Raw genomic sequence first — 16,285 nt, forward strand, 5'->3', positions numbered from 1 at the left:
TTTTAACTGTCTATCTATACCTCTCGTAATCTTATATATAATCTACGAGATCAACCCTTGGCCTCCCTCGCTGCACACAATACTTCAAGTCCATCACAACCAATGTGTTTTGTGAAGTTACAACATGATGTCCGGTTCTTGTATTCCTTGCCTGACCTATGAAAGCAAGCAAACAAGGCTTTCTTCATGATCTTGTTCACCTATGGACTTGGAGCACAGCTCTTTCTGCTCATCAACATTCCTTAGTGCCCTGTCGTCATTTTGCAGTCATTTACAGGAGTTTCTCACTGCAACATTTCAAATCAATTCTGACTCCAATCCCAAAAACACAACTGTTACCATGATATTTCTTGACCTATATTGACTACAAAAGATATGATGACCAATTGTAAAATAACTTGCCTTTCCTTCCAACTGCACTTCCTAAGGCTAGAACTTAAATGACAAAAAATTACCTGTTGCTTTATGCCATATCTGAGGAATGGATGACATTCCACCAGTAACACTATTATTGCTAGTATAAACAATGTTATTACCAAATAACTCAGAATTTTATTAGATTTTAAACTAGTAATTTTAGGTCATGTTATTTTGTTGCCCAAGTTCTACTGATAGATTTGTTGTTTGAAATGCTAACTTTCACAATATTAAATTGTTTTCATCACCAGAGCGCAACTCACGAGATACATCCTGCAGTTTTCAATGAAAGAATATATTAAATAAGATGGATGAATTCCATTAATTCCTGCAATCATATGCTTGTTGCTTATTCATCATCAGAAAGCATTATTTTCAAATGATTCCAAATGATGCTATGCAGATCCAAAGTAATATTTCTGTAAAAGCATGTTCTGTAAATGCATGTAGTTTAGCATTATGTAATGTAAAATAATATCATGTGTCTATATGTTCGGATTTTTATTTGAATTAAGTTTAAGGATATTAAGAATTTTAGTCAGTTTCTTATTCTTTTACATTAAATACATAATTTGATTATCTTGTAATTGTTTCTGTTAGTGAAAAGAAGATGGTAGAGATTAATTTTCTTTGCGTACACAAGAAGCTGAGGTCGAAACGTGTCGCACCGGTTTTAATCCGTGAAATAACACGAAGGGTGAATTTGGAAGGGATCTTTCAGGCAGTGTACACAGCAGGAGTGGTTCTTCCAAAGCCCGTAGCTACATGCAGGTAGCATCCTTGATAATCTAAGTATTATTTCAAAAGTTAGAAAACTAAGTCATTGTGTAAATATGTTTGTTAAACAGAACTAATATTACTAATGCTTTTGAGCCATTTTTAGGATATTAACTTTTTCTCAATATTTAATTAGTAGTAACTTCATGACGTGAATTTCTTTCTGATGAAGTGCAGATTAATCATCCATTTTGCATCAATGTTGAGATGAATAAATCAGTGTGTTTCAAATATAAAAGAATAATCAGTCAATGTACCTTAGAGTAATTGGAATCAGGAATGTCCACACCGCTCTTTGACACATTTGTAGTTTTCTTGCCCGCTATAAAACATAGAAACATAGAAAACCTACAGCACAATACAGGCCCTTCGGCCCACAAAGCTGTGCTGAACATGTCCTGACCTTAGAAATTATCTAGGGTTACCCATAGCCCTCTATTTTTCTGAGCTAACCTAATGTCAACATTTCAGCTGGAAACATTCCTTCAGTGCTGTACTGGAATGTTAAGTTTAGATTTAGTGGACCCTTGAACCTTCTAATATAAAAATTAGAGCACTATCAACCCAGCTGGGTTTAAAATAAACTATTGAAAATGTTGACAATATACAATTTATATTTGAATGACTTTTTCTCCTTGCAAATACTGATGATGTTACTGTGTAATCCAGATTTTTTTTTTCATTTTAGATTTACAACATATGTAGGTCTTTCATTTTACAGTGAGTAACAAATATTTAAGGAAGGATTCAAGAATTTGGGACCTAGATTTTGGAGGACATTGCCATAAGTGGTGGGATAAAGAGAGAAGGAGATGAACAGGAGGGTGAAGTTAATGACACAAAGTTCTCAGTGGATGCTGGAGCTAAGAATAGCGCTAATGAGGATATGAATGAATGAGAATTCTAGTTTTGATATATCCAGTTTTTCATCCAGTCAATGTATTGTTGCTAAGCACAAGACCAGTGGATGTTGGTGTAATCAAGGATATTGTAGATTGTGAAATTATGGGGAGTAAAAGGAGGTTGCAAATTATACAAAAATCAAAATGCTGCAGATTCTGGAAATTTGAAATAAAATAAGTGCTGGAAACACTCAGCAGATTGGGCAGCATGCGCGAAAGTGAAAACAGTTTATGTTTCAGATCCTGGGTATTCCATTTCCAGCATTTTCTGTTTTTTTTTATTATCGTAAGTTAGAAAGATGGTTTGCAAGGGAATAAGTGTTGAGGTTATGACTTACAGAAGAGTGTGATGGCTGGTTTTAAAAGGACTAAATCAGTATCATAGGAGAGTGAAAGTTACAACATCAGAGCTTTGAGACCAGGGAAGGACATTGCGCAGTTGAATGTTTTGGGAATGGAATAAAGAGTACAAAAAATGTGTGCCTTGAACAAGATAAACTTAAGTTTTCAAGGTTGGCTCACAAGATATATTAGAAAAATACCAGAATTTGGGACGCTAGAATCTTTTAGCAGCCAAGGGGGAGAAAAGGAATGAATGGGGTAGGTTTTGGTTTTGGATGTGATGGTATAAACACGGTTAGTAAAGGAGAAATAGACAATGTTATTCAGATGGTTTCACAACTGTACAAATGGTATCTCGGGCTTAATTTATGGGAAGAATGTACTTCAGAATGAAAAATTAAGATAGTAGATTCAGAAAAGGTTGACAAATATATGTATTGATGGACATTGCTTCATAGAATTTGAAGCTGGGACTCATGCTTTTCTGCCCAATTCATCTATGCCATCCAAGATGCCTATCTACACTATTCTCACCTGCCTTCGTTAGTCCCATATCCCTTTCAGCCCTTCTTATCCGGGTACCTCTCCAAATGTCCTGAAAATATTATAATTGTACCCATTTACTGGTAGGTTGCTCCATGTACCCACCACACTCTGTGGAAAAACATGTGCCTCAAACCCACTTTAAAATTTTCCCCTCTCACATCATCAATCATGTCCCTCATAATTTTAGAAGCCTTTCTGTAGGTATACAAGGAAGTAGTTAGTCATGCCTTTACTATAACACACTTGGCTGTGAGATTAGCCATATGGTTTCGGATAAAGTGCTAGGATCCCAATAAATGTTTTCTGTGCCTAAGTATGGTTGCCAATAGGATTAGTGAGAAGTGTTTGCTGTTATCAGTTGGAAATTTCTGATTCAACTGTTTTTTTTATGATGTTGGAGGAATCAATGGTGTACTTGATTTAAGGTCATTGTATATATTGTAAGGTACTGGCATCGATCCCTGAATCCCAGGAAGTTGGTAGAAGTGAAGTTCTCTCATCTCAGCAGAAATATGACTTTACAGAGAACCATGAAGCTCTACAGATTACCTGATGTAAGCATTGCAAACAGCTTCCATCCTGAAACAGGCATTATGGAAATAGTAAAGTCAATTCTATTTGTTTCCTTATTAGCACTTTCACAATGTTTAGTTTTTGTTTATTGTCATTTAGAAAGGCATGCATTAAAAAATGATACAACGTTCCTCCAGAATGATATCACAAGAATGTATTTGTTTCAGTGAGAGAATTGAAGTTTTGGAGTGGTGATATTTTGCATCACATTCAGTTCTACCTGAAGTGATACACAGTTGATTCTTCTCATTAAAAATTTTTTTTTAGAAACAATTACTATGGAGGAAAACAGTGTTTTATAATCGTAAAGAAATATGTATTCACAGTGGTGGTTATGCTAATATTGGAGATTGATTATACAGAGTAATTCTAAAGCATCTTGATTAGAAATTGCAATACCAATTTGTTTATCCCAGTAGCAATTCCACTGTATTTCTTTTTTGTTAGACTCCCAAAACAACAGGTTTAAGGCCAATGGAGGAAAAGGATGTAAAAAGAGTACAAGAGCTGCTATTTAATTATCTAAAGCAGTTTGAACTTGCTCCTGTGATGAATGAGGAAGAAGTGACCCATTGGTTAATGCCACGTGAAAACATTATTGACACTTACGTGGTAGAGGTAATGCAGTGCTGTTGTGTGCCCCTATATTTATTGATGTGTTGCCTACTTTGGTACAATATTATGGGGGAAAAAAACTTGTATTGGGCTTTTCTTGATATCTTGACATTCATCTAGACTGAACATGAAAAATAAACATCTGGGTGAAGCTTTCTGTCATTCTTTGTGTTCTTTTTTGGGGTTAATAAAAGAGAAATTAAAGCAAATCATTTTGAAAAGAATGGTTGGCAAAGCATCCTTATGTTTTGCTATTTAGAATACAATCAGTTAAGTATTTAGAACTTAGTTTGTTTCAAGAATCCAGGCACAGTTTAAATTCTGAAAATATATGCAAAAACGTAATATTGGATTTACCAATTTAGGACAGAAATATTTAAATGAAGTAACCATTATATACTGAGAGTAGAGGATTGAGTACTAACTTTGCAGAGTAAGTGACTTTGAGTTTGGCCCCTATCTAACATCTTTGAAAATTTCACTTGTCAAAAACTCCAGACTTTTACTTTATTCAGAAAAGGTGCTTTGTGATTTCACACCTAAATACCTTACACTTAACTTTGTGTTTTTTATTGAATTTGTTTAGATATTTTAAATGGTTGCCATAGTGAATTTGTAGCTCTGATGCAGGAAATTAACATTTATAAAGAAATTATGTTCTGATATGCAAGTTCAAAATATCCTTAACTATTACCAGCAAGATTATTTATGATCCAAGTGTTCTGCTTTGCTTCATCTCCCTTTAAATATTGCAAATTGGATTTATATTTTTATTTTAGTTTCATGTAAACTGATTTTAAGTACTACAAAATATATCCATTGATTATATTCTGTGTTATTAAATGAATTATAAATATCAATTAAATATGACAAAATATGAACTATTCTTAAATAGCTTTATGGTTTCCACTTAATAAAACATTTCATGTACAGTTTTGGGGTTGTAGAAAAACATACTTAAAAATGTAATATGTATAATAATGTAAATGTAATAATAAGTAATATTTAAGTCATAGATAATACTAAATTCAGCAGATCAACAGTAAAGGATTGGAATCTAATTTTGTAAATTGCTTTAAGTTTTAGAATATAGTAAACATGCAATCTGATGCAAATTTGATATTTATGCAAATTCACTATCAAGGTGCCTTTTTATTTACAGATTAGTTAGCATTCAAATTTTCCTCTATAAGTAATTTAATAAATTGATAGACAGGAATAATATATTTGTGTAAATTCAGGTCCAAAGCAGCAGACACTGTAACTTCATAGTATCTCTGACCCCATCCATTGATTTTAGTTAGCTTGGAATCAATTAGCACTAATACGTGCATATATGTTACAAAATATTGATTTCTCCTTGTCTTTATGAATAAGTTTTGCCTTGAGATTTGAAAGTTAAAGATGGCATACTAATTTTCAGTGTATTTTTAACTTAACCTCAGGTTTGCTTCTTTTAAACAATTACTTATTTTCTTTCAGGGTTCTGATGGCATTCTGACAGACTTTGTAAGCTTCTACACATTACCTTCCACAGTTATGCATCATCCTGTTCATAAGAATCTTAAGGCTGCCTATTCTTTTTATAACGTTCACACTGAGACCCCTCTCAGTGATCTTATGAATGATGCACTAATAATTGCAAAATCGGTAATCTTTTCATCATATCTTTTCTTGATATAATAACATAGAAGCAGTCAAAGTATGATCAAATCAGTCATGTACAACTCTGTTGCAATGATGCTTTGAGGATAGTACAGTAATTCATAGAGCCATAAAGCATGAAAACAGGCCCTTTGACTTAACTGGCCCATGCTGACCATACGTCCATCTAAGTTAGCCCATGTCCCTCTAAACCTCTCCTATCCATGTATTTGTACAAATAAATGTCTTTTAAATGTTGTTAATGTACCTTCCTCAATCACTTTCTCTGGCTGCTCATTCCATATACAGACCACTCTCTGGGTGAAACTGTGGCCCCTCAGGTTACTATTAAAATTCTTACCTCTCAGCCTAAATCTCTGCTCTCTATTTCTTTGCAGGGAAAAAGACAGTATCTATTCACTCTGTCTTTATCCCTCATGATTTTATACACTTCTACAAGATCAGTCCTTGTTCTTCTATACTTTAGTGGATAAAGTCCCAACCTGCTCAAACCCTTTCAATCCTGGCAACATCCTTGTAAAGCTTCTCTGCACTCTTTCCAGCTTAATGCCATCTTTCCTCCAGCAGGATAAACAAAACTAAACACAATATTAGAAAAGCAGCCTTGTACATTTACTACAACATCCCGCCGTTCAGCAACACTTAGGCTCCAAATTCAAGTTTATTGTCATGAGCCTACATACCCAGGGTATAAATGTCATGAAAATTAGCATGTTTTCCAGCAGCAGCATAATAATTTACAAATATGACAAACATAAATTATATAAATTTAAATTAATATTATCCAGGGCCCTCCTGTTCACTAAAGACCTATCTGAAAATGCAACACCTCACTTATACACATCGAACTCAGTTTGCCAATCCTCTGCCTAACTTCCCCATCTTAGCAAGATCACTGTGTATTCCTCAAGACTTATGAATCACCTTCACTGTTTACTTATTTTTAAAGTCACCTGTAATCAGATTAACTGTTCTTATTCTAACATATTGATGTAGGTGACAGATAGCTATGGAGCACTGACCCCTGGGGCCCACCACTACTCACAGGCTTCTACCATCATCCTCTGCTTCCTGTCAACAAATCAAGCCTGATAGAGCTCTTTGAGGAGGTGACCAGGCATATGGATGAGGGTAGTGTAGTGAATGTGATCTATATGGATTTTAGTAAGGCATTTGACAAAGTTCCACACGGTAGGCTTATTCAGAAAGTTAGAAGGCATGGGATCCAGGGAAGTTTGGCCGGGTGGATTCAGAATTGGCTTGCCTGCAGAAGGCAGAGGGTGGTGGTGGAGGGAGTACGTTCAGATTGGAGGATTGTGACTAGTGGTGCCCCACAAGGATCTGTTCTGGGACCTCTACTTTTCTTGGTTTTTATTAACGACCTGGATGTGGGGGTAGAAGGGCGGGTTGGCAAGCTTGCAGACGACACAAAGGTTGGTGGTGTTGTAGATAGTGTAGAGGATTGTCAAAGATTGCAGAGAGACATTGATAGGATGCAGAATTGGGCTGAGAAGTGGCAGATGGAGTTCAACCCGGAGAAGTGTGAGGTGGTACACTTTGGAAGGAAAAACTCCAAGGCAGAGTACAATGTAAATGGCAGGATACTTGGTAGTGTGGAGGAGCAAAGGGATCTCGGGGTACATGTCCACAGAGCCCTGAAAGTTACCTCACAGGTGGATAGGGTAGTTAAGAAAGCTTATGGGGGTGTTAGCTTTCATAAGTCGAGGGATAGAGTTTAAGAGTCGCGATGTAATGATGCAGCTCTATAAAACTCTGGTTAAGCCACACTTGGAGTATTGTGTCCAGTTCTGGTCACCTCACTATAGGAAGGATGTGGAAGCATTGGAAAGGGTACAGAGGAGATTTACCAGGATGCTGCCTGGTTTAGAAAGTATGCATTATGATCAGAGATTAAGGGAGCTAGGGCTTTACTCTTTGGAGAGAAGGAGGATGAGAGGAGACATGATAGAGGTGTACAAGATAATAAGAGGAATAGATAGAGTGGATAGCCAGCGCCTCTTCCCCAGGGCACAATACAAGAGGACATGGCTTTAAGGAAAGGGGTGGGAAGTTCAAGGGGGATATTAGAGGAAGGTTTTTTACTCAGAGTGGTTGGTGCGTGGAATGCACTGCCTGAGTCAGCGGTGGAGGCAGATACACTAGTGAAGTTTAAGAGACTGCTAGGCAGGTATATAGAGGAATCTAAGGTGGGGGCTTATATGGGAGGCAGGGTTTGAGGGTTGGCACAACCTTGTGGGCCGAAGGGCCTGTACTGTGCTGTACTATTCTATGTTCTATGTTATAAATATGTATTCAATTAGCTAGATTTGCCTAGATCCTGTGTGAACTTTTAATAGCAGCCTACCTTGCAGAACTTTATCGAAGACCTTACTTAAGTCCATATAGCCTACCCTCATCAATTTTCTTAATTATTTCTTCAAATAATTCACTCACATTTTTAAGACAAGCTCCCATATACAAAGCCTTGCTGATTTTCCCTAATCAATCCCTGTCTTTCTAAATGCATGTGTATCTTATCCCTCAAAATCCCCTCCAGTATCTGGAGACAAATGTTAGGCTTATTCATCTATGGTTCCCATGTGAGACAATGAAAATACACCTGCTGCAGTCTATATATTCCCTCCCAAATAAAAATCTTGTTGCTCATGTTAATGTCTATAAAATAATTAAGGGGAAATTTGAAAATAAATGTTGACAACATATAGCATTTCATGTGAGCTGAGACTGCTGAATTATTTTTAATAGATTTACTATCATTCTGTGAGTTCATTCAAATATCTTGTTTTTTTCTACAGAAAGGATTTGATGTTTTGAATGCACTTGATTTAATGGAAAACAAAACATTCTTAGAAAAACTAAAATTTGGCATTGGTGATGGAAATTTACAGTACTATTTGTACAACTGGCGATGCCCAGATATGGAGCCTGAAAAGGTGAGAAACTTAAATGCTGGGGTTAAATTATAACTGATCCTACTTAAATGCTTTTAGAGAACGTAGAGAAATCTGGTTGTAATGCTAAGGTTGCAACCTAGTCAGGAAAGGAACGTGTTGGAGTGACAGCGTGCACAGGGTAGGTATGGTTCAGCTGGTAGATAAGGCACAAGTCAGAAAATGCTGTAAACACTCAGCAGATCAGGCTGCATCTATGGGAAGAGAAACTGTAAATATTTCAGATTGGAGACCCTTTGTTTTGTAACATTAGTTCTTTCTCTTCCCACAGCTGCAACCTAACGTATTTCCAGCGTCTGCATTTTTTTTTCTGATTTTCACATGGAACTGGTGTAAGTTTAATCAGATTCTTAGCAATTACTCTTTTTTTTAATATTATTTCTCTGATCATGTTTTCCCTCATTCTGACATATCCAGGACTGAATTTAGCCAGAACCATACCTCTCAATGCACTCTTCCAGGAATTGCATGTCAGAATTTATCTCCCTTTCTGTACTTGCATATCTGCTTTGCAGCAGTTGTGCCCTAGATCTCTAGGGGAGTAATGCCCACAATATCTATTTAATATTTCAGTTTAATTATCCATCATTTGCAATACCTCGGATATAAAATTTTTAATATGTAAATTCCTCCATGATCTCACCATCCCACAATATTAACTGAATTCATTTCCATTTCAGCACAATTGTCAGCCATGCCTTGAGGCACTGAGTTATGTAGTCTGAAATGTCCTTCTCCATTGCTTCATTTCTTAATCAGGGCCATTTTTAAAACCCAACTCTGTGATCAAGTTTAACATCTTTTCTGAGTGCCAACTTATCTGATTGCACAATGTAAATCATGAAATCACTTATTGTTTTTAAGGAAACCATATAAAGGGAAGGAATTTTTATACTTCGTGTAAAAATGCACAGTTACCTCGATAGTGTTGAGTACTGAATAGACCAATAACAGATACGGAGACAGAGAGGAAAAAAAATAGAAGATCTGTAATAAAGTCTTCTTCTTCTTCATGTGCCTTGCCCGTTACATGGTTGGGCGATCATGGCTATCCACCGAACGATCCCTCGCAGCATCAACAATATCTCGCACACTTAGATCTGTTAGTTCTTTCACAGTGTCCATATATTTTCATCTTTTCCTTCTGTGTTTCCCAGGCATACGGCCTTGTAATGTAAGGCATTCTATTTCTCCCTTTCTGATGACATGGCACAGGAATTTTAAGTTTCCTCTCATTTAATGTTCTCATTAAAGATTTTTTTGTATGGGCATGTTGGAGTACTGTCTCATTAGTTACCCTATCTCTATATGATATTTTCAGCATTCTTCTAAGAAACCACAATTCTGTTACTTCTGAGTTTCTTTGGTGTTCTGGTGTTATAGTCCATGTTTTGGAAGCATGCAGCAAGATTGACCAGATGTAACATTTTAGTAGCCTAAGCCTTGTTGTCATAGAAACGTGTCTGTTGGTAAAAATGTGTTTCATTTTTTGGAAGTTGGTTTTGGCAATGGCAATTCTTCTTTTTATTTCTACTTCTGGCATCTTGTGATATAAAGTTACCAAGGTAACTAAAGCTGGTCTTTTGTTCAATCTCTTGGTTAACGATGTACAATTGGCAGTTGGGAGTATCCTGCAGTTTTGATATTACCATACATTTCGGTTTTTTACAGTTGATGGTTAGACCAAAATCTGCACTTGTTTGTACTTGTAATAAAGTAGCAAATAGAAATGAAATATATATTGGGAACAGTACTATTTGGCCCAATTAAGTTACTGCCCCAATTAGCTGAAGCGTCATGGGAAGTTTAAAAAGGTTTAAGACAGACAAATTGAGTAACGAATTATGTATTTAAATTAACACAGAACAAATCAAAGCACTACCAATACTACCACAGTACTATAAAACTGTTTTAATTTCTAATATTTATTGATGGATGAATTCATCCGTCACGTTCTTTTGCCTGTAAATGAGCAAAATCAGCATAAACATCTAGTGCAGATAATGGACTGTCTTCATACAATGCTGTCGATGATTGCATCCTCCAAATCTTCATGTTCATTGAAAAATTCAAGGTGATTGTCAAGACCTTCCAATTCTTCATAGTTTCCAACTTGTTGAAGTCGTGAAATCATTTCACTTTTACTCACAGCCTGAATGTTTGAAACCACAGGGAGCAAAACGGGTCTGAACTGTCTTGATGCTTATTTCTTGCTAACTGTCAGTGACAAAGATCACTGCTACACGCAACTGACGCTATTTAAAAACTGTTTGCTCGAAGCACAGTGCTGTGCTTTAATGGCACACAAGCGCATGCGACTGACGCTAGTTGGAAACTGTTCGGCAACATTCTCCTGCCCCAATTACGTAGCATAGTGTCTCAAATAAACAAAGGAAATCCATCTATTTTCTTGATTAGTTTTTGTTCTTTGAGTTGTATGAAGTAAGCAGCTGTCCAATTAACTGATGGCTCAGTTAATTGGAATCCACTGTACATGTAAAATTACGAGTAGAAAAGAGGAACATAAAAATGTTCTAAATGAGATATAAAGAATAGAATTGCTAATTATTTTAAATTATTGAACTTGTAATCGTTAGATGAGATGTTTTTCTCAAGCTTGCCATTGGGCTTGAATATTGTCGGAGACTGATGATAGAGGAATCTAGGTGGGAATGTGCTGGAACTTTGGGGTTACAATTATGGATAGAACAGTGATATTGTGCAAAGTGCTCACTCTATCTACATTTGGTTTCCCGCTAGAGAGACTACATCTTGAATAGTAGGCTAAATTGGAAGTACAGGTAATTTGCAGCTTCATCTGAATAGTGGGGGTTTTAGATAATTGGCAATAGAAATCTTAAATCTCTTTTCTAGCATTCATAATGTGCTTTTTATCCCCATTACTTAACAATGAGAAGTTCTCTCATTCTAAAATCATCACAGCTTGAGCCAATAGATGTAATGTTATGATTTAACAATTAATTGTATTAGAGCGCTGATGTATTTTAGAATGAGCTTAGAATGAGATTAAGATTTGCACATCATTTTATAAATGCCATTTCTTGAATAATTGCTGTGTGACCTGTTGAAATCAAACTTAATATTGCTGGATGGTTGGATTTCACAGCATTGTGTAACTGATGAGCAAGAATTTCTTTATTCAGGTTTCACTGATTAAACTTGTCTTTGTTATTTATATCTTGACATAAAGTTTTGATTTTCTTTTCTGCAGGTTGGTCTAGTGCTTCAGTAGAACATTCTACTATCTCTGTGGTAGCCTCTTCATAGAATCCCAGGGTCCAATACCATGCCTTTGATCAGTGACAAAAGTACAAGCTCAACACAATTTAATTAAAGCAGTTAGTAGTTTCAACCATGTTTGCTTTCAACAGAATGGAGACTATTGATTATTTTTTTGGGACTTCATTTTACTGTGCATTGGTGTTGATAATTCCATGGTGTTTTGTTGGAAGTTTGAGAAGTTAATTTGATAACTACTTGCAAACCGAATGTCAATTCTCATAAATAACTGAGGATTTTGTATGCACTTTGTTTTACTGAATTCCAGAGGCAGATCTGCAACTAGATTTTCACGATAAATGTGTTGCTGCTGCTTTAGATAGGGAGGAACAGGAGCCTTCTTTTGCAGAATGGCATTTAAGTATTTTGTACAAAAATGAAGTGCGCAAAAGTAAATTTTGTGAAGAAGACTGTTAATATTATACCTAGCAGGTGTTCTTGTACTGCCAGACATCTGTATTCATTGACCAGTGTTTTATTTTAATTTACACACACTGGAACACTGAAGGACCCATAATATGACTTAACTAATTTTTACTTTGTTTTACGATAATACAAATTTCAGAATTTCCAGCAAAGCAGATAAATCAGAGTTCCATGTCATTCTGTTTGCGCCTCAATGTTGACAGTGCAATTTGGCTGCTCATAGTGTTCAATCAGGCTTACGTGTGAAAGAGGCTCCATTTCCTACATTTTTTTTTCTTGTTGTACAGCTGAACAAAATTTTGTCACTTAGTTTTTAAGCTTTTTAAGATGCCACCTGGTGTGGCACAATAGCAGTGGTAAAAATGCTTGTTGTACAATTTCAGAGGGCAGAGACTGAAGTCTGGGAATTTTGATGTTTCAGCTATAAGCCTGGGCTGTAACTAATTTTTAAGTCCTTGGCAAGCCAACACATTAATAGCTGATAAAACAGCACCTGAAGAAAACTGCTCATAGAGAATTTAAAATCAAAATAAATCATGATGGATTCATTGCTTTTTCCTACCAAACCATTGTTCTTTCATTATAAATGAAAAGTTGGGTGTTTTCTCCCCAAATACCTGGATATTAAGTCAGGTGTGTGTTTTTTTTTTAAAAAACTGCTCCTGTGAGAGAGTGACAGGCTAAATCAAAGGGAATACTTTTTTAAAGATTTGAAAGTTTTGTTGTATGTTGTTTTTTTTCATGAATTACATCAACAGGAAGAGTTTGGGCCTTGGCTGAGCATGTTTAGCTGTTCAGCAGCTTTAAACTTTGCCTAGTGAAATGACAGGTTGCATATAGTTTCCTTTTATTGTTATGCATGCTTCATTCAAAAGGCCCCACACTAGAAAATGTGTGCAAGAGATTATCCAATCAGTTCTCAGTGGAAGACATTCATGGTTTCTATGTTGCCAGACAAAGAATGTACTTTTTGGTTTCCGTAATGTTTTCAGTTCAACAGCATGACTATTTGATGTCTCAATTAATAAAAAAACATTTCAACTTTGTTACAACCTGTGGATGCTTTGTTTCTTTCAATTAATTCAGATGCCAGTAAACAGAACTTCAGACAGTTCCAATAAATTACTTCCATTTGAATGAGTTACTTTCTCTCACCGTCTAAACTTTTCAGACAGTTTTGCAGAGCACTTTATTTTCATTTGTCTATACGAGAACCAGTTTAATTGCCCCAGATAGAAAACCATAGAACCATAGAAACTACAGCACAGAAACAGGCCTTTTGGACCTTCTTGGCTGTGCCGAACCATTTTCTGCCTAGTCCCACTGACCTGCACTCGGACCATATCCCTCCATACACCTCCCATCCATGTATCTGTCCAATTTATTCTTAAATGTTAAAAAAGAACCCACATTTACCACCTCATCTGGCAGCTCATTCCATACTCCCATCACTCTCTGTGTGAAGAAGCCCCCCCTAATGTTCCCTTTAAACTTTTCCCCCCTCACCCTTAACCCATGTCCTCTGGTTTTTTTCTCCCCTTGCCTCAGTGGAAAAAGCCTGCTTGCATTCACTCTATCTATACCCATCATAATTTTATATACCTCTATCAAATCTCCCCTCATTCTTCTACGCTCCAGGGAATAAAGTCTTAACCTATTCAACCTTTCTCTGTAACTGAGTTTCTCAAGTCCCGGCAACATCCTTGTAAACCTTCTCTGCACTCTTTCAACCTTATTTATATCCTTCCTGTAATTTGGTGACCAAAACTGAACACAATACTCCAGATTCGGCCTCATCAATGCCTTATACAACCTCATCATAACATTCCAGCTCTTATACTCAATACTTTGATTAATAAAGGCCAATGTACCAAAAGCTCTCTTTACGACCCTATCTACCTGTGACGACACTTTTAGGGAATTTTATATCTGTATTCCCAGATCCCTCTGTTCCACTGCACTCCTCAGTGCCTTACCATTAACCCTGTATGTTCTACGTTGGTTTGTCCTTCCAACGTGCAATACCTCACACTTGTCAGTATTAAACTCCATCTGCCATTTTTCAGCCCATTTTTCCAGCTGGTCCAAGTCCCTCTGCAGGCTCTGAAAACCTTCCTCACTGTCTACTACACCTCCAATCTTTGTATCATCAGCAAACTTGCTGATCCAATTTACCACATTATCATCCAGATCATTGATATAGATGACAAATAACAATGGACCCAGCACTGATCCCTGTGGCACACCACTAGTCACAGGCCTCCACTCAGAGAAGCAATTCTGTACCACCACTGTCTGGCTTCTTCCATCGAGCCAATGTCTAATCCAATTTACCACCTCTCCATGTACACCTAACGACTGAATTTTCCTAACCAACCTCCCATGCGGGACCTTGTCAAAGGCCTCACCGAAGTCCATGTAGACAATATCCACTGCCTTCCCTTCATCCACTTTCCTGGTAACCTCCTCGAAAAACTCCAACAGATTGGTCAAACATGACCTACCACGCACAAAGCCATGTTGACTCTCCCTAATAAGCCCCTGTCTATCCAAATGCTTGTAGATTCTGTCTCTTAGTACTCCCTCCAATAACTTACCTACTACTGACGTTGAACTCACCAGCCTATAATTTCCCGGATTACTTTTCGATCCTTTTTTAAACAACGGAACAACATGAGCCACTCTCCAATCCTCCGGCACCTCACCGACAGCGACATTTTAAATATTTCAGCCAGGGCCCCTGCAATTTCAACACTAGTCTCCTTCAGGGTCCGAGGGAACACCCTGTCAGGTCCCAGGGATTTATCCACTTTAATTTTCCTCAAGACAGCAAGGACCTCCTCCTTTTCGATCTGTACAGTTTCCATGATCTCACTACTTGTTTCCCTTAATTCCATAGACTTCATGCCAGTTTCCTTAGTAAACACAGATGCAAAAACCTATTTAAGATCTCCCCCATTTCCTTTGGTTCTGCACATAGCCGACCACTCTGATCTTCAAGAGGACCAATTTTATCCCTTACAATCCTTTTGCTCTTAATATACTTGTAAAAGCTCTTTGGATTATCCTTCACTTTGACTGCCAAGGCAACCTCATGTCTTTTAGCCCTCCTGATTTCTTTCTTAAGTATTTTCTTGCACTTCTTATACTCCTCAAGCACCTGATTTACCCCGTTTCCTATACATTTCATACAACTCCCTCTTCTTTATCAGAGTTGCAATATCCCTTGAGAACCAAGGTTCCTTATTCCTATTCAATTTGCCTTTAATTCTGACAGGAACATACAAACTCTGCACTCTCCAAATTTCCCCTTTGAAAGCTTCCCACCTACCAATCACATCTTTGCCAGAGAACAACCTGTCCCAATCCACTCTTTTTAGATCCTTTCTCATTTCTTCAAATTTGGCCTTCTTCCAGTTCAGAACCTCAACCCTAGGACCAGATCTATCCTTGTCCATGATCAAATTGAAACTAATGGTGTTATGATCACTGGAACCAAAGTGCTCCCCTACACAGACTTCTGTCACTTGCCCTAATTCGTTTCCTAACGGGAGATCCAATATTGCATCCCCTCTAGTTGGTCCTTCTATATACTGATTTAGAAAACTTTCCTGAACACATTTTACAAACTCTAAACCATCTAGACCCCTAACAGTATGGGAGTCCCAATCAATGTATGGAAAATTAAAATCCCCTACCACCAAAACTTTGTTTCCTGCAGTTGCCTGCTATCTCTCTGCAGATTTGCTC

At 37.0% G+C, this 16,285-nt stretch overlaps 1 protein-coding gene across 3 annotated transcripts in view; it reads left to right on the top strand.

Annotated features, from left to right (window-relative positions):
* Positions 1-13,541, top strand: part of nmt2 (N-myristoyltransferase 2) — a 77,369-nt gene extending 63,828 nt beyond the window's left edge. For all 3 annotated transcript variants that reach the window (XM_072253742.1, XM_072253741.1, XM_072253743.1), the window contains 6 exons: positions 1,018-1,188; positions 3,430-3,538; positions 4,005-4,175; positions 5,655-5,822; positions 8,654-8,791; positions 12,042-13,541. In XM_072253742.1, coding sequence (XP_072109843.1) covers positions 1,018-1,188; positions 3,430-3,538; positions 4,005-4,175; positions 5,655-5,822; positions 8,654-8,791; positions 12,042-12,062 — 778 coding nt within the window. In that variant the 3' untranslated portion in view covers positions 12,063-13,541. The remainder of the gene's footprint in view (positions 1-1,017; positions 1,189-3,429; positions 3,539-4,004; positions 4,176-5,654; positions 5,823-8,653; positions 8,792-12,041) is intronic.
* The last annotated feature ends 2,744 nt before the right edge of the window (positions 13,542-16,285 follow it).

Source organism: Mobula birostris, chromosome 3 (assembly GCF_030028105.1).
Source record: "Mobula birostris isolate sMobBir1 chromosome 3, sMobBir1.hap1, whole genome shotgun sequence".
NCBI lineage: Eukaryota > Metazoa > Chordata > Chondrichthyes > Myliobatiformes > Myliobatidae > Mobula > Mobula birostris.